This window comes from Tinamus guttatus, unplaced genomic scaffold (genome assembly GCF_059628265.1).
Source record: "Tinamus guttatus ecotype Peru unplaced genomic scaffold, ASM5962826v1 Tinamus_guttatus_pri_ptg000287l, whole genome shotgun sequence".
Lineage (NCBI taxonomy): Eukaryota > Metazoa > Chordata > Aves > Tinamiformes > Tinamidae > Tinamus > Tinamus guttatus.
The window spans coordinates 14,146,475-14,166,529 of record NW_028288821.1 but is presented as its reverse complement, the minus strand read 5'-3'; the positions used below and the strand labels follow the sequence as shown (position 1 = coordinate 14,166,529).

Genomic DNA, 20,055 nt, shown 5'->3' with positions numbered 1-20,055 from the left:
GGCTTGGTGTTTTTTTCCCTGCCAGCAGACAGATAATGTGATGGCTTTAGGACCATGCAGGAACCAAGGGCTGCTCTGGTGTCCTGCACAACAGTACGGGACAAACAGAGCATTTGAAGTTGGTTAGGGCAGTGTCAAATGAGTATTTTGTTTATACCTGTATGGTAGCAGTCCATGAGTGCACCACGGTAAAGAGATTTGGGATAATTAAGGGGTCTTCAGCAAGCAGACAAGGATGACTGGTATGCTGAGAAACCATGTCTTGGTTCCTAAATAAAAAGCTGCAGCTATTCTTTTTTTTTTTAATCCCTATTCCTCCTCCCACAATGGTGGTTATTATATGCATGCATTTGCAGTGTAATGGAATCAGTATCATCTCTGTGACTTATTTCTGTTGCAATCCCCTAACATGCTGTTCTTTCCATCCTACATGGATCTGTTAATTGCTGCCAAGACAGGCCAGGCCGGAACGGCCCCTTCACAGGCAGCATCAGTCGTTATCACAAACACATTTCCAAGGTACGAGTAAACAGAGGCAAGGGTGACAACAAATGCTGGCCCATGGACCGATTCCAGGACACGATCCTGGCTCACCAGAAAGCTCCGCGTTAGTGTCACTCCTGCACAAGAGACACACGCACACTGCGAGATGAGAGCAACGTGCAGGACTTGTTCTATGCTTGCAGCTTTAAGCTGCGTGTTGCTGAGAGCCCTGCAGGTGTTGGGGACACTGTGCAGGGCTGCTCGGATGGGCCGTGCTCAGGGCAGATTGCAGGCGCACGTGTGTGCCAGTCCAATTTTACTACCAAATCACCATATTCTAATGCTTAAAGAGATTCTAATGCAAGCAGAAAATGAACAAAAAAATGCAGAAGAAAAAAAAAAAGTAGCTCCTGGTACATTAGTGCTGCAAAGCCCCACGTCTACTACAGAGATCTTTTGTGACCTCAACATTTTGCTCCTGAATCCAGCTAGATAAACTGAGGAGAAATGAGGAGCTCTGAGTGCATCTCAAAACCCCAATCTTGTTGAAATTCACTGCAGCAATACAGTAAAAGCAGGCTCCAGCATGGGACACTCCTACTTTCTCCATGACCTGCCCAAATTCTAAGCAGAAAAGCGCAGCTGCTCGAATTGCAACAGCAAACTCCAGTATGCTCCTGCTCAGCAGTGTTGCATGGTGAACACTGCAGGATGCTACGTTTTCCAATCTCAAATTCACCATAAAAACAGATAACACATTTTTTCTGCTCCTAAAATGTGGGCTTTGACACTTAATGGTTAAACAATAACACAGAATGACCAGTCTTGCCAAGTCCTGTGACCTTTTGGCAGCAAAGCCCCACATTCTAGAGACTCAGACAAGCGCTTTTAGTCCCCTGTGAAAACCTGGTTTTAATGTATCCTGCCATATTAACACTTCAAATATTCATTACAGACTGCTTATTTTTTTCGCAGAATAATCCCAAAGTTTCACTTTCTAGATAGAGAACAAGCACAGCTGTCCTTTAACATCAAATACATCCGTACCCAGTGCACTGTGCTTAAGGGATGCCACAACAGCCCAAGTCTAAGCACTTGTTCTTTTAAAACACAGCCAAATTCTATGCCATAACATTGCAATTTGGCAGCAGGACTAGTCTAGGCACTGTGAATGATCCCAGGAAACGTTGTGCTGGCAAATCCGCGCTCAGCTGAGCCTCGCGTGCGCCGCAGAGGATTTGGGCACACGTCTCCCGTTACCTGCCGGCCTCGTTTAGCGGAAGGTGTCGAACTTCCCTGAATGTCTTGAGAACACCAAGGCACGAGGAAGAGCCGAGCACAGAGATTTCGAATCAGGGTGTTGCAGGAGCCGAGACGGGGAGATGCTGATGCCAGATAAGGTTTTTGCAGCCCCCCCTCAAGCTCCAAGAGCCGGATTTTGTGTGCGCGTGTGTACGTGTGCATGCGCTTGCTCGCCGGCTTGTGCCAGAGGGGCTGCTTGACATGTTCTCTGTTTTGAGGGCACAGATTTGGTCACTGGGGGCCAAAAAACCCCAAAGCAACCACCTCCGGACCCAGGTAAATCGCTTTTTACCTTGTTCTGCGCGCCCGCTCCCGAGCGGCCGCGCTGTCCTGGGCGCGGCGCGGCTGCAGGTGCCGTCACAGCGTTTCCATGATAAACGCCCGGGCCGGGAGTGAATTCGGCAGCGGGAGCCAGCTGGCACGGGCAGCAGAAAGGGAAAAAAAAAAAGAGGGAAGGGAGCTGGGGGGAGGCTGGGAAACGCGTGTCCCCCTCCCCCGGCGTGACGTCAGCGCGGCCCCGCGCGGGGCAGGCGGCAAAAGCCCCGCGCCGCGCGGCGCTGCGCGCACAGGCGGCAGCGGCACCGGCGCCGCCGCGCCGAGCCGAGCCGAGCCCGGGACGGCCCCGCCGCCAGCACCGGCCCCGCCGCCGCTTCCTCCCGGCGCGTGAGTAGCGCGTGCGATGCCCTTTGGCGGCCCCTCCGCGGGGGCTGCTGCGAGCCGAGGAGCTGGGGGGGCAGCGCCGGGGGCTCCGCGGCCGCGGGGCCGCGCGCGGGGGCGGCAGCAACGCGCTTCGCAGGGAGCCTGCCGTGGGGGCAGGGGGGGTTGGCGGCGATTCATCCTCTTCCCCCCCGCCCCGGTCTAAGGACAGCGCCAATTCGGCGGAGCCGTCGGCGGGCGCCCCGTGCGCGCAGGACGCGGAGGCGCCGCGCGGAGCCGCGTCCCGGCCGGCCCCCGAGCCGCCCCGGGGCCGCTTGCGAGGGGACGCGGGCGCGGGGAGCTCTGCCCTGGCCGCCTCGCCCCCCTCGCGGTTCTCTCCCCGCAGCCTCCGCTCCTGGCCGTTTTCATTGGGGGTTTCTTCTCTCTCTCCTTACCTGCCTCAAAGGTCTGACTGTAAGTGCTGGAGCGGGGATCACCGGCGCATAAAGATGCTGAAGGGTGTTTGGTTGCTCAGTTTGTTAACAGTGGCTGGGATCTCGCAGACAGAGAGTCGCAAACCTGCCAAAGACATTTGCAGCAAGAGCCGCTGCCCTTGCGAGGAGAAGGAGAACGTGCTGAACATTAACTGTGAAAACAAGGGATTTACAACTGTCAGCCTCCTCCAGCCACCACCGTCCAAGATCTACCAGCTGTTCCTCAATGGCAACGCACTGACCCGGCTCTTCCCCAATGAGTTTGTCAACTACTCCAATGCTGTGACCCTTCACTTGGGGAACAACGACATGCAGGAGATCCGCACCGGGGCCTTCAGCGGCCTCCGCACCCTCAAGAGGCTGCACCTCAATAACAACAAGCTGGAAGTGCTGAGGGAAGACACGTTTCTGGGCTTGGAGAGCCTGGAGTACCTGCAGGCTGATTACAACTACATCAGTGCCATTGAGGCGGGTGCCTTCAGCAAGCTGAACAAGCTCAAGGTGTTAATTCTCAATGACAACCTCCTGCTGTCCCTGCCCAGCAATGTCTTCCGCTTTGTGCTCCTCACCCACCTGGACCTGCGGGGGAACCGGCTGAAGATGATGCCTTTTGCTGGTGTGCTGGAGCATATTGGAGGCATCATGGAAATTCAGCTGGAGGAAAACCCTTGGAACTGCACTTGTGACCTGCTGCCCCTCAAGGCCTGGCTAGACACCATCACCGTCTTTGTGGGCGAGATAGTCTGTGAGACGCCCTTCAGGCTGCATGGGAAAGATGTGACCCAGCTCACCAGGCAAGATCTCTGCCCTAGGAAGAGCTCCAGCGACTCAAACCATCGGGAAAAGCAACCTGCCCTCTCAGACCCACACATCTCGAGGCTGTCGCCCACAGCCAACTCTGCCATCAGTCCTACCAGAGCCCCAAAAGCCAGCCGCCCCCCCAAAACCAGGAACCGCCCCACGCCCCGGGTCACTGTGTCAAAAGACAGACAAATATTTGGACCTATCATGGTTTACCAGACGAAGTCTCCTGTGCCCATCACCTGCCCTGCTGGCTGTGTATGTACTTCGCAGAGCTCAGACAACGGCTTAAACGTGAACTGCCAAGAGAAAAAGATCAGCAACATCTCCGATCTCCACCCCAAGCCCACCAGCCCAAAGAAACTTTACCTTACCAGTAACTATCTGCAAGTCATTCACAGGACGGATCTCACAGAGTACAGCTCTCTGGATTTGTTACACCTCGGAAACAACAGAATTGCAGTGATACAAGAAGGTGCCTTTACAAACCTCACGAGTTTACGTAGACTTTATCTTAATGGCAACTACCTTGAGATTCTGTACCCTTCTATGTTTGATGGGCTGCACAGCCTGCAGTACCTCTACCTAGAGTATAACGTCATCAAGGAGATCCTGCCACGCACCTTTGATGCTCTGAGTAATCTCCACCTGTTATTTCTCAATAACAACCTGCTCAGATCCTTGCCTGACAATGTCTTTGGTGGCACTTCTCTCACCAGACTGAACCTTAGAAACAACCATTTCTCACACTTGCCTGTGAGAGGGGTCTTGGACCAGCTCTCAGCTCTAATTCAGATTGACCTTCAGGAGAACCCTTGGGACTGCACGTGTGATATCATGGGGCTGAGGAACTGGATAGAGCAAGTCACCAACCAGAACAAGCAGCAGACAAATCCCCCTGTAGTCATCAATGAAGTCATATGTGAGTCCCCCACCAAGCACTCCGGAGAGCATCTGAAATTCCTCAGCAGAGAAGCCATCTGCCCGGAGAACCCGAACTTGTCCGATTCGTCCCTCCTGCCCATGAACCAGAACACAGATGTGCCCGATCTTCCTGGCATCTCACCCAGTTCTTATCCAGAAATACACACCGAAGTCCCGCTCTCTGTCTTAATTTTAGGCTTGCTGGTTGTGTTTATTTTGTCGGTCTGTTTTGGGGCAGGCCTGTTTGTCTTTGTCCTCAAGCGTCGGAAGGGGGTGCAAAGCATGCCCAGCAGCGCAAACAACTTAGACCTAAGTTCCTTTCAGCTCCAGTATGGGTCTTACAACACGGAGACCCATGATAAAACCGAAGGGCATGTTTATAACTACATCCCCCCTCCGGTTGGACAGATGTGCCAAAACCCAATCTACATGCAAAAGGAGGGGGATCCCGTGGCTTATTACCGGAATCTCCATGACTTTAGCTATAGCAATCTTGACCACAAAAAGGAAGATCCTGCCCCTCTCGCATTTACAATCAGTGCAGCTGAACTGCTGGAGAAGCAGTCTTCGCCGAGGGAACCAGAACTGCTCTATCAAAACATTGCAGAAAGGGTCAAGGAACTCCCCTCCGGAGGATTAGTTCATTATAACTTTTGCACCTTACCCAAAAGGCAGTTTGCCCCTTCCTATGAATCGAGACGCCAAAACCAGGACAGGATAAATAAAACTGTTTTATATGGGACTCCCAGGAAATATTTTGCAGAACAGTCTAAACCTGAGCATCCTTTACTGCAAGGAAAGCTACACACAGAACCAGACTACCTCGAAGTTCTGGAAAAACAAACAGCAATCAGTCAGCTGTGAGGGGGGAGGTGGGAGAGGCAGTTTTTTTTTTTTTTTTTTTAATGAGCTCGACATCAAATTTGATTCTGAACTCAATACTGATGTGATCTGTCACGTTTCCAACATTTCCACTTTTTAAAATTAGAGAACGAGAGAGAGAAACAGAGACCTTACAGCAGAGCGGGGTTATGGTGTTGCATTTGCAACATTCCCTTTAAGTTATTTCTATATCTCTCTCCTTTTGACCCTCCTGTAGGAACTGTCTCTGCAAATGTATGTTTCTGTACTGGATCTTGCATAATGCTTTTTGATTTGCAAAGAAATGACAGAGGGGTCTTTGGAGTTTTTCTTTTGTTTTTCTTCTTTCCTTTTCATGTTAAAGTGGAAACAATGTATTATGTAGAAGATCTGCAAAGATCTATTTTCCTGGACTATTCTTTTGTAAATAATAATATACAGTACTGCTGTTTCAATTACCAAGTATAGCCACTGGGCGTCACTTTTTTGTGTTAAAGTGCCTTTGCACTTTAAGTACATTATTACTTAATTGTTGCTCTTAGCTTTGATAAATTGAACCTATTTTAATGTGTTGTATTTTTGAAATTAAAAAAAAAATGTAAAATAGATCTATATGTCAGCTGCATTAAATCAGAAGGTTTGATCTACAGGAAAGCTGCCCTTCCTTAAGTGAATCTAGTTCTAATGAATCTTATAGATGTAAATTACTGGGGTATCTTTTTCCCTCTGGGTTTGATTCATTGACATCCACTAGGAGGATTTAGCAATGGGGTAGAGGTTACCAAATGCTTCAGCTGGGAGTAACAGTTCATAATAACATACATTTAACACAATATCCTAGCGAACTGAACAATTAATGTCCTTCTTAACTCATTGCATTGCAGCTCTAATCCAGTAATGTTCAGTGGTTTAAGATTATTTTCATACTTAAGAGAACATTACTTGTAGTCTATTTTACACATTAAATTAGATTTTTTTATACATTTATGATAGTTTATACTTCTAACTCTTTTGGACTGAAATTAACATGTTTCCTGACAGGTGAATCTTTTATTATAAGCATGGACACCAGCAGGGGTCATCCCACACCTCATTAAATATGTTAGCATAGAGGCAAAATGATCCAGTGCCAAAAGTGAGATATGAACCCAGGTTGCTCGAGTCCTCCAAATCAAGGTAGCAGAGACCAGTGTGTGCATTGCACTAATTTCAGTGGTCTGCAGCATTTAAGGATTTCTGTTGCTAAAGCAAAAGTGATACTGCAATAATTCTAACCTACTTGGGAAATAATGTCTAAGTCTGCTATCTTCAGTTTTATAGAGTGTTGAAAGTTGCTTGAATTCCATTCTCAACATTAGCTTTAAGTCCATCAGTAAACGGATGCAATGCATCTTCTCATGTCCCGTTAACTAAGGCCTGTATTCCTTCAAGCTTTACCTTATCACCTTCTATTTGCATCTCTTTCCTTTATTAACAAGTATACAGTCAAACTTTATGGAGCCCTATTAGCTTCTAAATAATTTTTAGATGCAAATATTATTGTGTGATTTAAACAAACAGCCCTTATTTACAACAAAAACAGTTTTGTTTTGTCTATTGTAAATCCTTATGCAACTGGGATGGTGATCTGCATATAAAGTAGGCCAGGCTTTTCAATTCCTTATTAAAGCAATTGATGGAGTCTGAAAGAAGCACACTGTTTCCCTTTCATAAATAGGTTACTGCACATAATAATCCTTTATTATCATGCAGAGATTGAAGTGGACTCTGCTGACTGATTTTTTTTTCAGAGCTTTACTACAGTTAATAATACAGTATCTACAACTTTGAGAAATTTTAAGCAGTAGCATTTGAGCTATAAATGACTAAAATCAATGCTTTTTTAATCAGTACTTTGCCAAAAGGAAGTCACTTTATATTTAAGAGCTAAACAGCCTTTGCATGTATATTGCCAGATATCTGAGTCATTCAGTAAAATGTCTTCTAATGATTTATGTGACACCTGAGTACATTAATATGCTAACATGTCAATTCTTTATGTTTAGAGTCCATAGCATCTATGGCTGTTCTTTAGATCAGGTTTAAAACTGAAGTGCTACAAGTCACTACTGAAGAATCAGTCTCACATCAAGAAGGAGGCGAAATGCTCTCACATTAGTGGAACTGGGAACATTTAACTGGAATAGCATCCATCTTTGACTGAGGTACTTATTTGAAAGCTTCCAGTAGTGAGTGTCTTATTATGGCTGCTTTCCCTGGGTACAGTTAAAAGCATTTACTGCTGAAACGCTTGAGAAAAGCAAGTATAAGGATTATTTAAAGGCAAAGTTCTTTAAAGTATTAACTCTGTGTGGTAGCACAGCCATATTTTACAGAGGATGCTGTTGCTTTACATTTTATTAGCTTTGTTGAGAGAATTTGATTATCTTTAGTTGCATTGATTTAGCAAATATATTTTATTTTGCCTCACCTGTACCAACTTAAAATCATCACTGCTGTAGATCTTTGGGGGGTTGTGCTTATACACTTCTGCTGACATGTTTTAAACATTTTTCTTTCATAGCGTGTACGGGTAAGAGAGATTCTTTTTCCACTTATGCTTTGAGATTTGGCTGGGCAGCTGCTGTTCTGTGGGAGTCTGTCCCCTCCTTTAGCCAAGTGGCCCTGGATGCTGCTGCTCATTAGGAATAGTACTGCTTACCTGAGCGATTCCTTCCTAACGCGTCTGGAAAGGTCTTCCTCATGGTTGGCAAGGCTGACCAGTGAAAAGTATGAAACCAGAGTAGTGAATATATATATATATATATATATATATATGTAATACAAGAAAGTGGGATGCAAATTGCTTTCCTTCTAAGTTGTGTTTTGGGAAAGTGGCTATAATGAGCTGTTCAGGAATAAGAATAGTGCGGACTGAAACAATGTTAGAGGTATGCAGTTACTTCCAGGGCAAATGAGGGACAGTGCGTTTCCAATGCATGAACGCACTTTTGAGCAGGAGGTATTTCTGTGTGAGCATGAAGTAAAGTTTGGCAGAATAATCTTAGGAAGAGGATTGCAACAAATGTCTTGAATGGCAAATGGGGCCAGCCAAGCATGCCCTGGAGCAGTGGTGGTGGTGGCCGCAGACAGCACCTCACCTCTGGTTTCTGTGCTCCCCAAGAAAGCTGTCCCTCTTGAGCCAGCTCCTCGCTGCACTCCCACCTCTCCTCTCAGATCTGCCTCTCCGAGCTCATCCATCTTTCTCTCCATCCTCTTCATTCTATGATTCCTCTTCTTCCCCCCACTGGCTCTGGAGCAACAGTTTCCCCCTTGAAGGGGGATGCATGTCACTGCTTCATTCGTACGTTGGCTTCTTCCTCCTTCTGTGATGCTCCTCTGAGCTCAAAGTGCTCCTGTGGCCATGCTGGAGGAACATCAGAAAGCTGCTCCCCTTTCCCACTTGCTGAGCAGAGGAGAGAAGCGTGAGATCGAGCAGGGTCGCAGCTTCCACACCGCCACGGCAATGCAAACGGCACTTCTGAACAGGAATAAATTGATGAGGTATTTGAAATTATTGGCATTATGCTGTGCCCTGCTGTAATTCCAAGGGGTGGATGTTGTCTTCAGCAGGGTCTAATTTTGCCATAATTGCCTACTAAAACTTAGGGCTGTAGTTAGCCTGGTTGCGTAGGGTCTCTTGAGACAATGTCAAAAATCAGGCCCTTCAAAAGTGATTTATTTCCTCCCAAAATATGTGGCATGGTGTCCGCCAGCTTCTTTCCACTAGTTACAGAGAAGCTATGTGATGAGCATTGATTCCATAGGTCATTCCTGTATAGCTGAAATAAGCCAAACCTGCTCCTCTTCTGCACTGCTGTACATTAATGTGCAACATGTGCTCTCCTGGGTGTCTGAGAGGGTTCCAGCCTGTCCATGAGACACATGTGCCTTTAGAGCTTATGGACTGCTGCCTTTAGAGGCACTCGCTTTTTGGTAGACCTTCTCATGCTGATTGATAGTTTCCTATCAGCATGACTTGGGTTGGGTTTCCTACTCAACAACATTTAAGTTTTTTTGTTTTTCCTTCCCAAGAACATTTAAGTTTAGAAAAGTTTGATCGTTATTTTATAAAGCTAGAAACTGTAATTAATAGTATCAAAATAAAGGTACCAATAAGTTAAATTGCCTAAATAAGTTTTAACTAATGCTGACCTTGTGTAGGGCTGCAAATGTCATAATTTTAAACTGCTCATGAGTGAAATGAGATACTGGAAATGTCAATGAAAGTTCTTATGCTCTTACAAGTTAATCACTGATACAGTTTGTGATTTTCTCCCTATACTGTTGTTGCAGATAGTAAATGTCATTTAACAGAGGAAAAAAAAAACCCCACTATTTCCCAAAGTTCCTTCCCTCTTAAGAATAACCCCCCAAACCAACAGATAAATTAACTTACAGAGATGATATGACATTTCCTGGTATTCTTCTCTTCACTTTTTCAAAGTATTCTGTAGGAGAAATACAGAAGTTATTCTTTTGTTAGAAGATCATTAAGCCTGTTTGGATTATTGATCTCATAGCTTTTCTGGGCACCAGGCCAATCATTTTGACTAAGGTTTTTAATCCTAGCTAATGAGGGAGGTGAATTAATGAGATTTTTTTTTGCCTTTTTTGTGTTGGAGGGTTGTTTGGATTTTTTTTTAGAAGCAGTAGACTGACATGTTTATGAATACAGATGAACAGATCATTTTGAATGAAAGAAGTGTTGGAGATGCAGTCATTTGAAGGACCAAGCAGGCTCATGAGTATGAATGATGTGTGAAAAACAAGACGTCATAAAACTCATTTTCTTACTGGTACTATAAATTCAGAGGGCCCACATTTGAGTACAGCAGTGGATTTTGTTTCATAGTGTTAAGAACTTGAGGGAGTGAATTTGGAGTCCGGATGCATCACCCCTATGTTTAAATTTGCTCACCACCGCTCTGCTTGAATATGTATGTATTCATATAAACTTTAGAAGAGCAATGCTAGTTACAGTATTTCCCAAATCCCTTCCTATATGCATATTTTTTAAAAATGCAATCATTAACCATCTATATAATTAATGAGACAGGTTTATAGCTTCTGAAGACCTTTATAAAAACTAAGTTTTCACCTTTTCAACTTTTCACTAACTTTTTCTAATCAATATACATGACTAGTTAAAAAACAACACATTAACATCACTGTTGAGCTCATGAGGATGTTGACACTACCTTTTAGAAACGGAGATAATTTGCATTGTTATTTGCAGTAAAACAGGATTTATGCCATGAGAAATTATTGCATGCCTGCAATACCACCTCAGGATGCTTTATGGTGACAGAAAGGAGTCCCGATTTGTGCCTTAGCAACACGGGCTCCTTGTGCCGCCTCTTCTCGCCCTGTGTGTGCGTCTCTCCGAGAGCCAGGAGCGTTCGGCACCAATTATCCCCGGAGCGGGAAGCGCCGCAGCCATTTTAAGAACATTGTCTGTGTTGGAAGAGACACAGCTAATGTACATAGACCTGTTGCGGTTAACTCCTCTTGAGATAAGAGCTATTTCTATACGAAAGCTGTGGGGGAAAAAAAAACCCTTGAAAACACTGATAATATGACAGGGTCTATTTTAAGACCTCTTGATGTTTTTGTTCCGAGAGCCTCTTCCCCGAGAGTGGGAGGAATTGGAGTTGAGGCATTTTTTTCTCCATGCTCTAACTGTGCTTCTCTCCAGGTATTTGCTAGTGCCTCGGTCCATACCATTGGCCAGGGTGGACAGCTGAGGTGAACGCAATAATGTCAGAGAATTGTGGCGATGCAGTAACGAGTGTGTAAGTCCTCCATAATCACAGTGGAACAAACAGCTGAATACCCAAGCAAGAGCCTCACAGAGCGGTTAAAGGCTTAGGACTATGATCAAGTCATCTGAGCGACCTGGGTATAAATCAGAGCAGCTTTGTTAGCCGCACACCTGAGCGGCATTCCCTGGAGCTGGCCTGGCACAGCCGAAACGAGGGCCTGACCAGACACGGGCAGCCCTGAACTTGCCAAGAGGTCTGTGTGGAAAGAGAGAAGCAGTGATTTCCTCTTAGCTGCCCTTAAAATGCCATTTGGGAGTTCGCCCAGCGAGACCATCCTCTCACTCATGCAAACCTGCAGTCAGCATCCTCTGAGGTTACTGAGAATCTCAAACTAGTGATTCAGGTCTAATGTTTCAATAGCCTGTGATGTGACATTTTTTCTTACCATTTTGGCCAAAATCCTAACCATTGTCACCCTTCCTGCTTGTGGTGGGGATGAGGTTTTGCTTATAAGGTCAGCTTCATTGTAACTCCCACTGAAATGTAAGTAAGTCTGGCTGTTGCTCATGGTATTCTTGCTATGCAGGGCAATGCGCTATTCAACTAAGCCTTTGTTTTTTAATTTATCTTCCTCCACAAGTGGCCAGATTCCCAGGAGCAGGACAGCTGAGCTATGGGTATCAAACTCAGTGATCTACCCAAGTGAGCAAAGCTTTACACAGAATCACACACAGAATCACAGTGATTGGCAGGGACCTCTGGAGATCATCTAGTCCCATCCCCTGCTCCAGCAGGGACATCCAGAGCACGGGGCACAGGGCAACATCCAGGCAGGTTTGAAGATCTCCAGAGAAGGAGACTCCACAGCCTCTCTGGGCAGCCTGTGCCAGGGCTGCGGCACCCTCACAGGAAAGAAGTTCTTCCTCCCATGGAGGTGGAACTGCCTGGGTTTTAATTTATACCCATTACCCCTTGTCCTGTCTGAACTCTGCTGCTCTCCTCAGGTCTGCTGTGTGCTGCTGAGCTGTTGTTTCCATTCAAACACATTTCATCTTGAAACATGTGCACACTAATAAGTATCACAGAAAACCTCAAAATATTCAGCTAACATGCTGCCTTACAAGAGAAAAGGAGAGGGGGGAGGAGAAGGGGTAAAAGGTTGAGAAGAGCCTTTCAAGCTTTCCATGCTTTTCCAAAGGTTTCAGAGGGCCTTATTTTGATCATTAGTGAATCAAAAGGAAATCTAACAACACAAAACATTTATTTTCCTGTCTTTTTATGCAAGGCAGTGGGGAAAAAAGTAGATTATAATTGCCTCAACTGTCATGCTAAAAGGATGCTAAAAGGAGCCTAGCAGAAAGTTGAGGACTTCAGCACTGATTATTCAAAGAGTTTATGTGAATGCTACTTGTTGTGAACTTCTAAAGGGGAATAATACGTACACTGCTTTTCTGGCTGACGAAGGGAATTGGACACACAATTCTCTTGGGCAGTTGAGAAATCTCAACCTCAAGTTATACTAGACTCACCGCAGTTCAGACATAAGCAAGGCTTATGTGAAAAGACAATAACAGTGGGGAAAATGCCTCATACTGCAGTTCACACTTCAATTAGCGGTGTAGCTTTTAGCTTCTGTTTTCTGAGACCATATTTACTATCCCATCAAAAGCTACTTACCAGAACTGAGTAGATAACTCTTGTTTATAAATGTGGCCTTCTTTTCCATAATGCAGTGTTTACAAATCGTTTGCTAGTGGCTTATGTTTTCCATGGTTTCTCGTTGTTCTCCAAATAATGCGTGGGAATAATTCTTAGCTGTAGAGTTTTAAAGGATAATTCATAGTGAATATTTAAAAGAACTACCAAGGACTCTGCTCATATTATTGTATTCATTTATTTATTTGCTCCAGATAGGGAAGCAGTGGACCTAAGAGCTCACTGGCTGGGAATTGAGAAATAAATGTTCTTTTATTTCTGCCAGTGACCTTGTACAAGGCATGTCTGTGTCCCCATGCTTTCACTTCTGCATCATTAAATGAAGAGGAAGATACTATTTGCTTAGTCTAGTGAGATTTACTGATGAGAAATGCTAAATATAATTGTTTTCCAAAGCCAGTGCTTATGGTCTTATGGCTTCATCCAAGTATAGCAATACTCTACTGCTTCTTTCCTTGGCATGTGTTATTCCAGTATAAGAATGTGGTATATACATTTAGGGTGGTATATCATTTTGGTTTTTATGATTAAGAAGAGACCTTGAAGGCACCTTGTAGAAGGTAAAAAACAAACAATCAAACAAACAACAAAAAAAACCCCACTGTCTCCTTGTGAAAAGAGAAGATCAAATACACAGGATGGAATGAAAAGAAAGCTAAAGCTTGTTTATCCCAACTGCTAATTTTTCCCTCTCTTGATAAGTCGATTCACCTCCTTCTGTGTTTCTGCTACAGAATCCTTTCAGCAATATTTAATAGTCTGCCAGTTATTTTCAATTCACTTTCTTTTGCATGTAGTCAGCCTGGCTGCTGCAGAGTGCTTTTATACTAGCAGGTCAGCCAAGGAGGCTCTGAGCGGCAGACAGTCGCTGAAAGGAGAAGCTGGCACTCTAAGGAGGAAAGGAAATTTCATTCGGTCTTCCTGCTTTCCTCCCCCCTCTCTCTCTTCTCCACACTCTGGTAACCTTTTTTTTTTTTCCTTTTTTCTTTTTCTTTTTTTTTTTTTTCCTTTTTTCTTTTTTTGTGCCCTATAAACACTATAATAATTCTCTTGCCCACAGAGTATTGGATTTTTTTTTTTAATCCATTCACGGGTGAGGATTCTGTGCTCTTACAACATTTGAGGCTGCTAGGGCTCATGCTTTCACTCTTTCTGCCTTACTCATGGGATGCGTAAGCAATTGCTCCTCGTTAGTAGATGGTGAATGCTGTGCCTTGTTCCCCCCACACCTGCGCAGGATGTGGTAAGTAGATGGATTCCATGCAAACTTTATTTCTTTTCTTTTACTTTCAGCAAAGAGGCAGTTATTTACAGGCAGTATATATAAAACACACCCTACATCTTACGCCATGAGATATTTCCAACATTGCAGGTGTCCTGTTACCCACCTCTCTTGGACTAGCCCAAGTACATCAAATGCAGTATTTCAAACAATCCTTCAAAAGACTCACTCTCTTTAAATTCTGGAAAAAATCTAGATCAAGGAATGGAATCTTTAAGGGATCCTTGTAAAGGTTTATCTTAGATTTTTTTTTAGTATTAAATTTGGGTCTGATTATAAAAACATACACATATAAATGCTATCCTAGAGGTTATTATTCAAGTAAGAGCATCCAAGTCCTCAGCAGCTGTAAACAGTGGTTAGCCTCATAAACCTCTCCATAGCAGTTTATAGAAGCTGAGGATGCAGCCGCTCTGTTTTGTAGACCTCTTAACTTAAGCAATCAACATTTATAGCAATAATGAATCAGCGCTATAAACAATGCAGTATATTGTTCATTCACTTTCATTCCTCTGCCTTAAAAATGACTACAACTTGCCATTTTTAGTCACTCATATCTGCGAAAGAAATCTTTGAAAATTCACTGCCCAGTTCTTTTGGGGATGCAAACGTGTAATTTATGCAATAAAACTGCTTTGTCAATATACTTAGGCATTAAATCTACAGTCAATAGTCCAAAGTAGTGAGCCAGAAAGGCCTATCTTTGTGTTCTCCATTCTGCAATTCTTATTCTGAAAGATAAGAGGTATTTAACAATTCTCCCATACGCATTCTGTCCCCTCGGAGTTTGTGCATTTGTAATTAATGGCAATTGGATTTGTAACAGTAAACATACGCTTAAAGAAAACTCTCTGTGGAGTCTTGGAACACCCACAAAGTTGCACTCAGAAAGTCATGTTTTCCCCAGGTTTGCCACAGCTGCCTCCTCTTTTCTGTGAACAATAACTTGTCTTCATCTAACACATATAACCTTATTATCATGCAAATATTTGTGCCACATTAGAATCAGGCTTGCTCTTTTCACTATAGATAAGCTTCCTGTATTATTACAGATAATGAAAATCCAATTTCTGAAAATGTTCTGTTATTGTTTCCCTTTTCCTGTGCTTTTTATTAGTGAAGAACTTGTAATTATTTGGTCCTATTGAGACTTTCCAGAGGAAGAACTGAAGTCATATTTCCCACAGATTGGGATTCTAACCATTGAAATTCACTTCTTTCTCTTCTTTTTATTTCCTTTTAAATAAAGAAATGTACTGGGGAAAAAGACCTCTGGTCCATCTGGAATGATACAAGTGCAAGTCAGGAATAATTGAACATAGTTTTGATCACCCTTTGAAATCCTAGATTAAGCAGTTTTTCTGACACTCAAAGAATTTCACTGGAACCTTTTGATTTATTGCACAATAGGTAGAAAGCTTCTTTTCTTCTTCTTCAGGCTCTTACCCTGCCAATGAATATTTGTTCTGTGAAATAGCACTGACATAAAAAGTCTGAAGTTGTCCACTTTTCTCTCTTTGACTGGTATTCGTTTAGTAAACAGAGTGCTATGAGGAGAGCTGTGTTAATCCTCTAACTTTCTCTTTAGCAAACAGCCACCCTGAAAGCTGCGAAAGCTCGAAGCAAAAATAACAAAACTTTGCAAGACTCTCCAGCATTTTTAAAGATTTCAGAATAACAGTTCCAGAGCAGTTGCCCTCATAGGAGATTTCAATCTAGTAATACCTGTAAGCTTCTTCCAAATTAGCAAAATATGCGCACTGAAAGAGTGGGGGCTGAGTAAAAGCCAAAGTTGATCAATCCCACCGAGCTGATTCCTGATGCTGATTGCAGAGCGGGTTCTCTGGATTCAGTTTTGCTGCCCAAGCTGAGGAGAGCAGCTGGGAAGGGCCAGGCTGCTGGCCTAAGCCCTAAAGTGAAGTTCATGGCCACTAGGCAAGGGACCAATGTCCTGCTGGAGAGCCCCTCGCCCACGCGTGGAGATGGGCTGCCCCAGGGCAATGTGCAGGCCCACGAGCACTTGTCAGGCCCCAGTGGACTTTGACTTAAAGACAGCAGTCAGCGGGGCTCTAACCTGTTTGCTCCCCTAAGGGACTCCCTGTGGAGCACGTGCCTTCAGCCAGGCCCACAGCGTTGGTGCAGGCTCTCTGAGGCTGTCTGCGCTCCCATAAACCTCACTGGAAAGTTTTGAAATGGGTTGTTAGAAATCCTGGAGCTGGGGAATTCGCTCCTGAGCATTCGGTGTGTGAGCTGACCGGAGAAGTGTGACTAGTGTGCTCTGCTCCCAGCGCATCCCCTCCCGACAGGGCGCTTGAAGTCTGCCCCTACCCTTCCAGCTCAGTTATTACGCTGAATAGACTGTTGCCATTATCAAAGAAAAGATGAACTACATATAAATGGCAAATAGGAAGCTACATGTTGAAAGGATTACACAAGAGAAAGTACTTAGTGTTGGAGGCCAAACAGGAATCCAAACCTCTTAGACAAAAATTATCTTCCCAAAGCAGGGCCTCACATAATGTGTGCTGCTGCTCCTTATGCGACAACAAGTACTAGGAAGGCCACAGGTCAGAGGCTTCCTGCAAACTCCAAGGGTGCTTTTTCACCACTACTTGTTCTGAGTTGCCCAGTGAATCAATCCTACTGCTCATGGGGAACATGTAAACTCGGGAGGCAAAATCCACCACTGCCTTCTTTTAAGGGACCTAGCTGGCCAGAAAATAAGAATCTCTCTTTGCTACCACATCTGAAGAGACCAGGAGGAGACATAAAGTTTCACTGGCTGAATAGATGTTATTCTGAACACTAATCTTTAGGCATCACAATACATTGCCGATTGCACTGTTTCCCTTGGAACAGCAAACGCTGGTGACCACTGCTTTAAATAATCTCCTTTAAAAAATCTCTGTTATCATAAAAACACTATATTGGTATTCCAGTAAGCTTTAATTTCCTCTACTATGAACAACAGCATGTTCAAAAAATTAAAGCGAACCTATAGAAAAAAAAAAAAAAGGTAAAAAAGATGAAAAAAAGCTACAAAATCAGCCTTCCATATCCAGAATGAGATAAATACTCTTCTGTCCCAAACATGTGAACAGGACCATCCTGAAAGGAGGCTTGCAGTGATAGGACTTCTTGATGACCTTAAAATTGGAAGAACAGATGAGTCCTGTCTTCTTTATTAACTGACTCTGGCTCTGAGTGCCTTCTGATAGCATGGATGACAGAAAGGAGCACTGGACTATCTCTGCCCTTGGAACAGAGTGGGTCACACAACACTATCAATTTTCAAGCTGCTCTCTTGGAATCAGTGCTTGACATGTTCTTAAAAACTGTGTACCAATCTCCCATTTAATGTCCAGTAGAGAAATGATCTACACCAAGGAGGGCAGCGCTGCGTTATCAGGTACAGCAAGAGATTTAGACTGCAGTGATACTTGGCAGAACCGTAGGCATTATTGCCTGCCTCCGCATATGGTTCTCAATAATAGAAATTGCTTTTTTTTTTGCTGTCTCATTTTTTCACTCATGTGGGCTCCATGTCAATTAACTGTAGCTACCTGAGCATTAGATGTCTTGTCTAGGTTAATCATCTGTGTTCCTTTTATAGTTAACAGGAGAAATCAGCCCCACCACAAGCTGATTCATCTCACCCACCTCAGCAAGTTTTCTTTGTCTACTTACCATTTATGTCTTAGTTTGTGACTTAGTCTAATCTTCTCTCTGAGTTAAATTAAGAGCTTAAAGTCCTACTGAACTGGAAACAAATGAGGCCTCCAAAGTATTTTTTACTTTGTTTCAAGTCACATCCATATGGTCTTCCAGATTGTGTATATACATGTACAAACTGCCCATGTCTTAAAGGCAAGGTGTCAAGACAGAAAAGAGTCAAAGAAGAGCAAAATATTCTTTTATGTACAACCATTTTTATAAGCAGGATATAGAGTCAGAAGCCCCCTACATCCCTCACCTTCATTACCACAGTCACAATTTCTCAGAGCTGCCTGAGTTCTGAATCTTCTCCGCACACCTCCCTTCTTGAAGTCCAGTACCAAATCCTCTGTGCTTATATGCCCAGGTTCCTCCTATACAAGCTGTCTTTCTAGCAGGGCTTAGTTTATCCTGGAGTCTCTCATAGATACATACAACATGGGTTCTTCTCTCCTTCCTAGAGACTTGTGATTTGTTGTCCTTTTAAAACCCAAGTTCGCTACCCACAGGTAAGATTTTGTGACAGATAAATTCTGCAGTGGTGTCACATATGACAACAACAGCAAAATGATATCCTTTCCAGCTATTAAAGGGCACATTTGGATTTATTTAGACAAAGTGAAAGAGCCAGCAGTCTTGGAGCAGCAGTGCTACTTGCACATCTCATACGTCCACTTGAGCAGAATAAGCATCAAGAACTATTCTTTTCGACACAAGCCCTATGAGTTTATAATACATGGTCATTTATCTCCCTTTTTGTTTGTTTGTTTGTTTTCAAGTTGCCATGTTCCAGCTCACAGGAAACCCAAGTTTCCCAATAGTTGTACCCTTTCCAAGACACTCACATAAGCAAAAGCTGTCCCTGCAGCCATATAGGTTTAAACCGTATGACTTACAGTCCTCCCTTTTACAGCAGTCTAGGAAACACAAAATGAATATATGGTGATTTCCAGCCTCCTCTAGAACAGCCTTTCTTCCATCCACCTCTTGGGAGCCATACTCAGAGTGTGAGCAACACAATGTGTAACGTTGTGCCTGGGCTTTTTAACCACTTATTCACAGGTTCAACACCATTAATCTTTGTTTGGAAAGACATGGATATTATTTGCTATAGCAAGTAAATAAGCATTCTTTTTTTTATTACTTGCTCACTAGAATAATAAAGATGCATATTTGGCTGTTCTGTTTTGCACTAAGGGGACAATGCAGGCTGCACACCTGCTGTAGGACTCCTGCCTTTCTTGTCCTCCGGCCATGTATATCCATACTTGATCTTCATAAAATGAATAAAGCAGCCAAAACTATCTTCCTTATATATTTATGTTGGCTCTACACACACACACACACACACACATGCACGCACAAAACATATTCCAATATCAACTGATCGACTATGGCAATTCATCCACACAGTAACTGCATAATTGTGGGCCTATCAAGAACTATAAAGAAAGTAAAGATTTCCTCTGGGAAATTTAAACACAAATAGAATATAAATTTAATAAATGCAAAAAAGTGCACACTATTCACTTCCAAGTGAGAAATCACGTAACATAAAACAGTTCTTTAAAAGTCGTATGGATGAGTCAGATTAATTATGGAATTACTCCATTCTTTGCAAAAAAAAAAAAAATAAAAGGAGAGTGCATATTTTTTCCAGCTCATTAAATTCATCAGTTCATCAGCTATTACTTGGAGTTCTGATATTCCCAGGCAGAAAGAGCTATTGAGGTCTAAAGTATGTATTATTGCTTTTCATTGGTATTTGATATCCTTCACTTGCCATTCTAAGACATGCTAAGTATAAAAGAAAATGCAGGAAATGAGGACCACTCTTCTAAAAATATCAGGCCATTATCTACCTTTTTCTTCTGTCTTTCTTTCTGAGAAGGAAAGAAATTCACCCCTCAAAGATATTATAAGCCATTTGCACCCTTTTGACACAATCTTGTATCGCTGAAGCCTGCGTTGGTTCTGTTGGTGCTAAAGCCTTCACTGCGACAACAGTGCTGCAATATGGGAAGCTGTCATATAATTG

General features: G+C 43.6%; 1 protein-coding gene across 1 annotated transcript; it reads left to right on the top strand.

The window, feature by feature from the left end:
• Positions 1-2,832: 2,832 nt before the first annotated feature.
• On the top strand, positions 2,833-6,336 carry SLITRK2 (SLIT and NTRK like family member 2). The gene has a single exon (XM_010215009.2). The coding sequence runs from the start codon at positions 2,931-2,933 to the stop codon at positions 5,502-5,504; it is 2,574 nt and encodes an 857-aa protein (XP_010213311.1). The 5' UTR covers positions 2,833-2,930; the 3' UTR covers positions 5,505-6,336.
• The last annotated feature ends 13,719 nt before the right edge of the window (positions 6,337-20,055 follow it).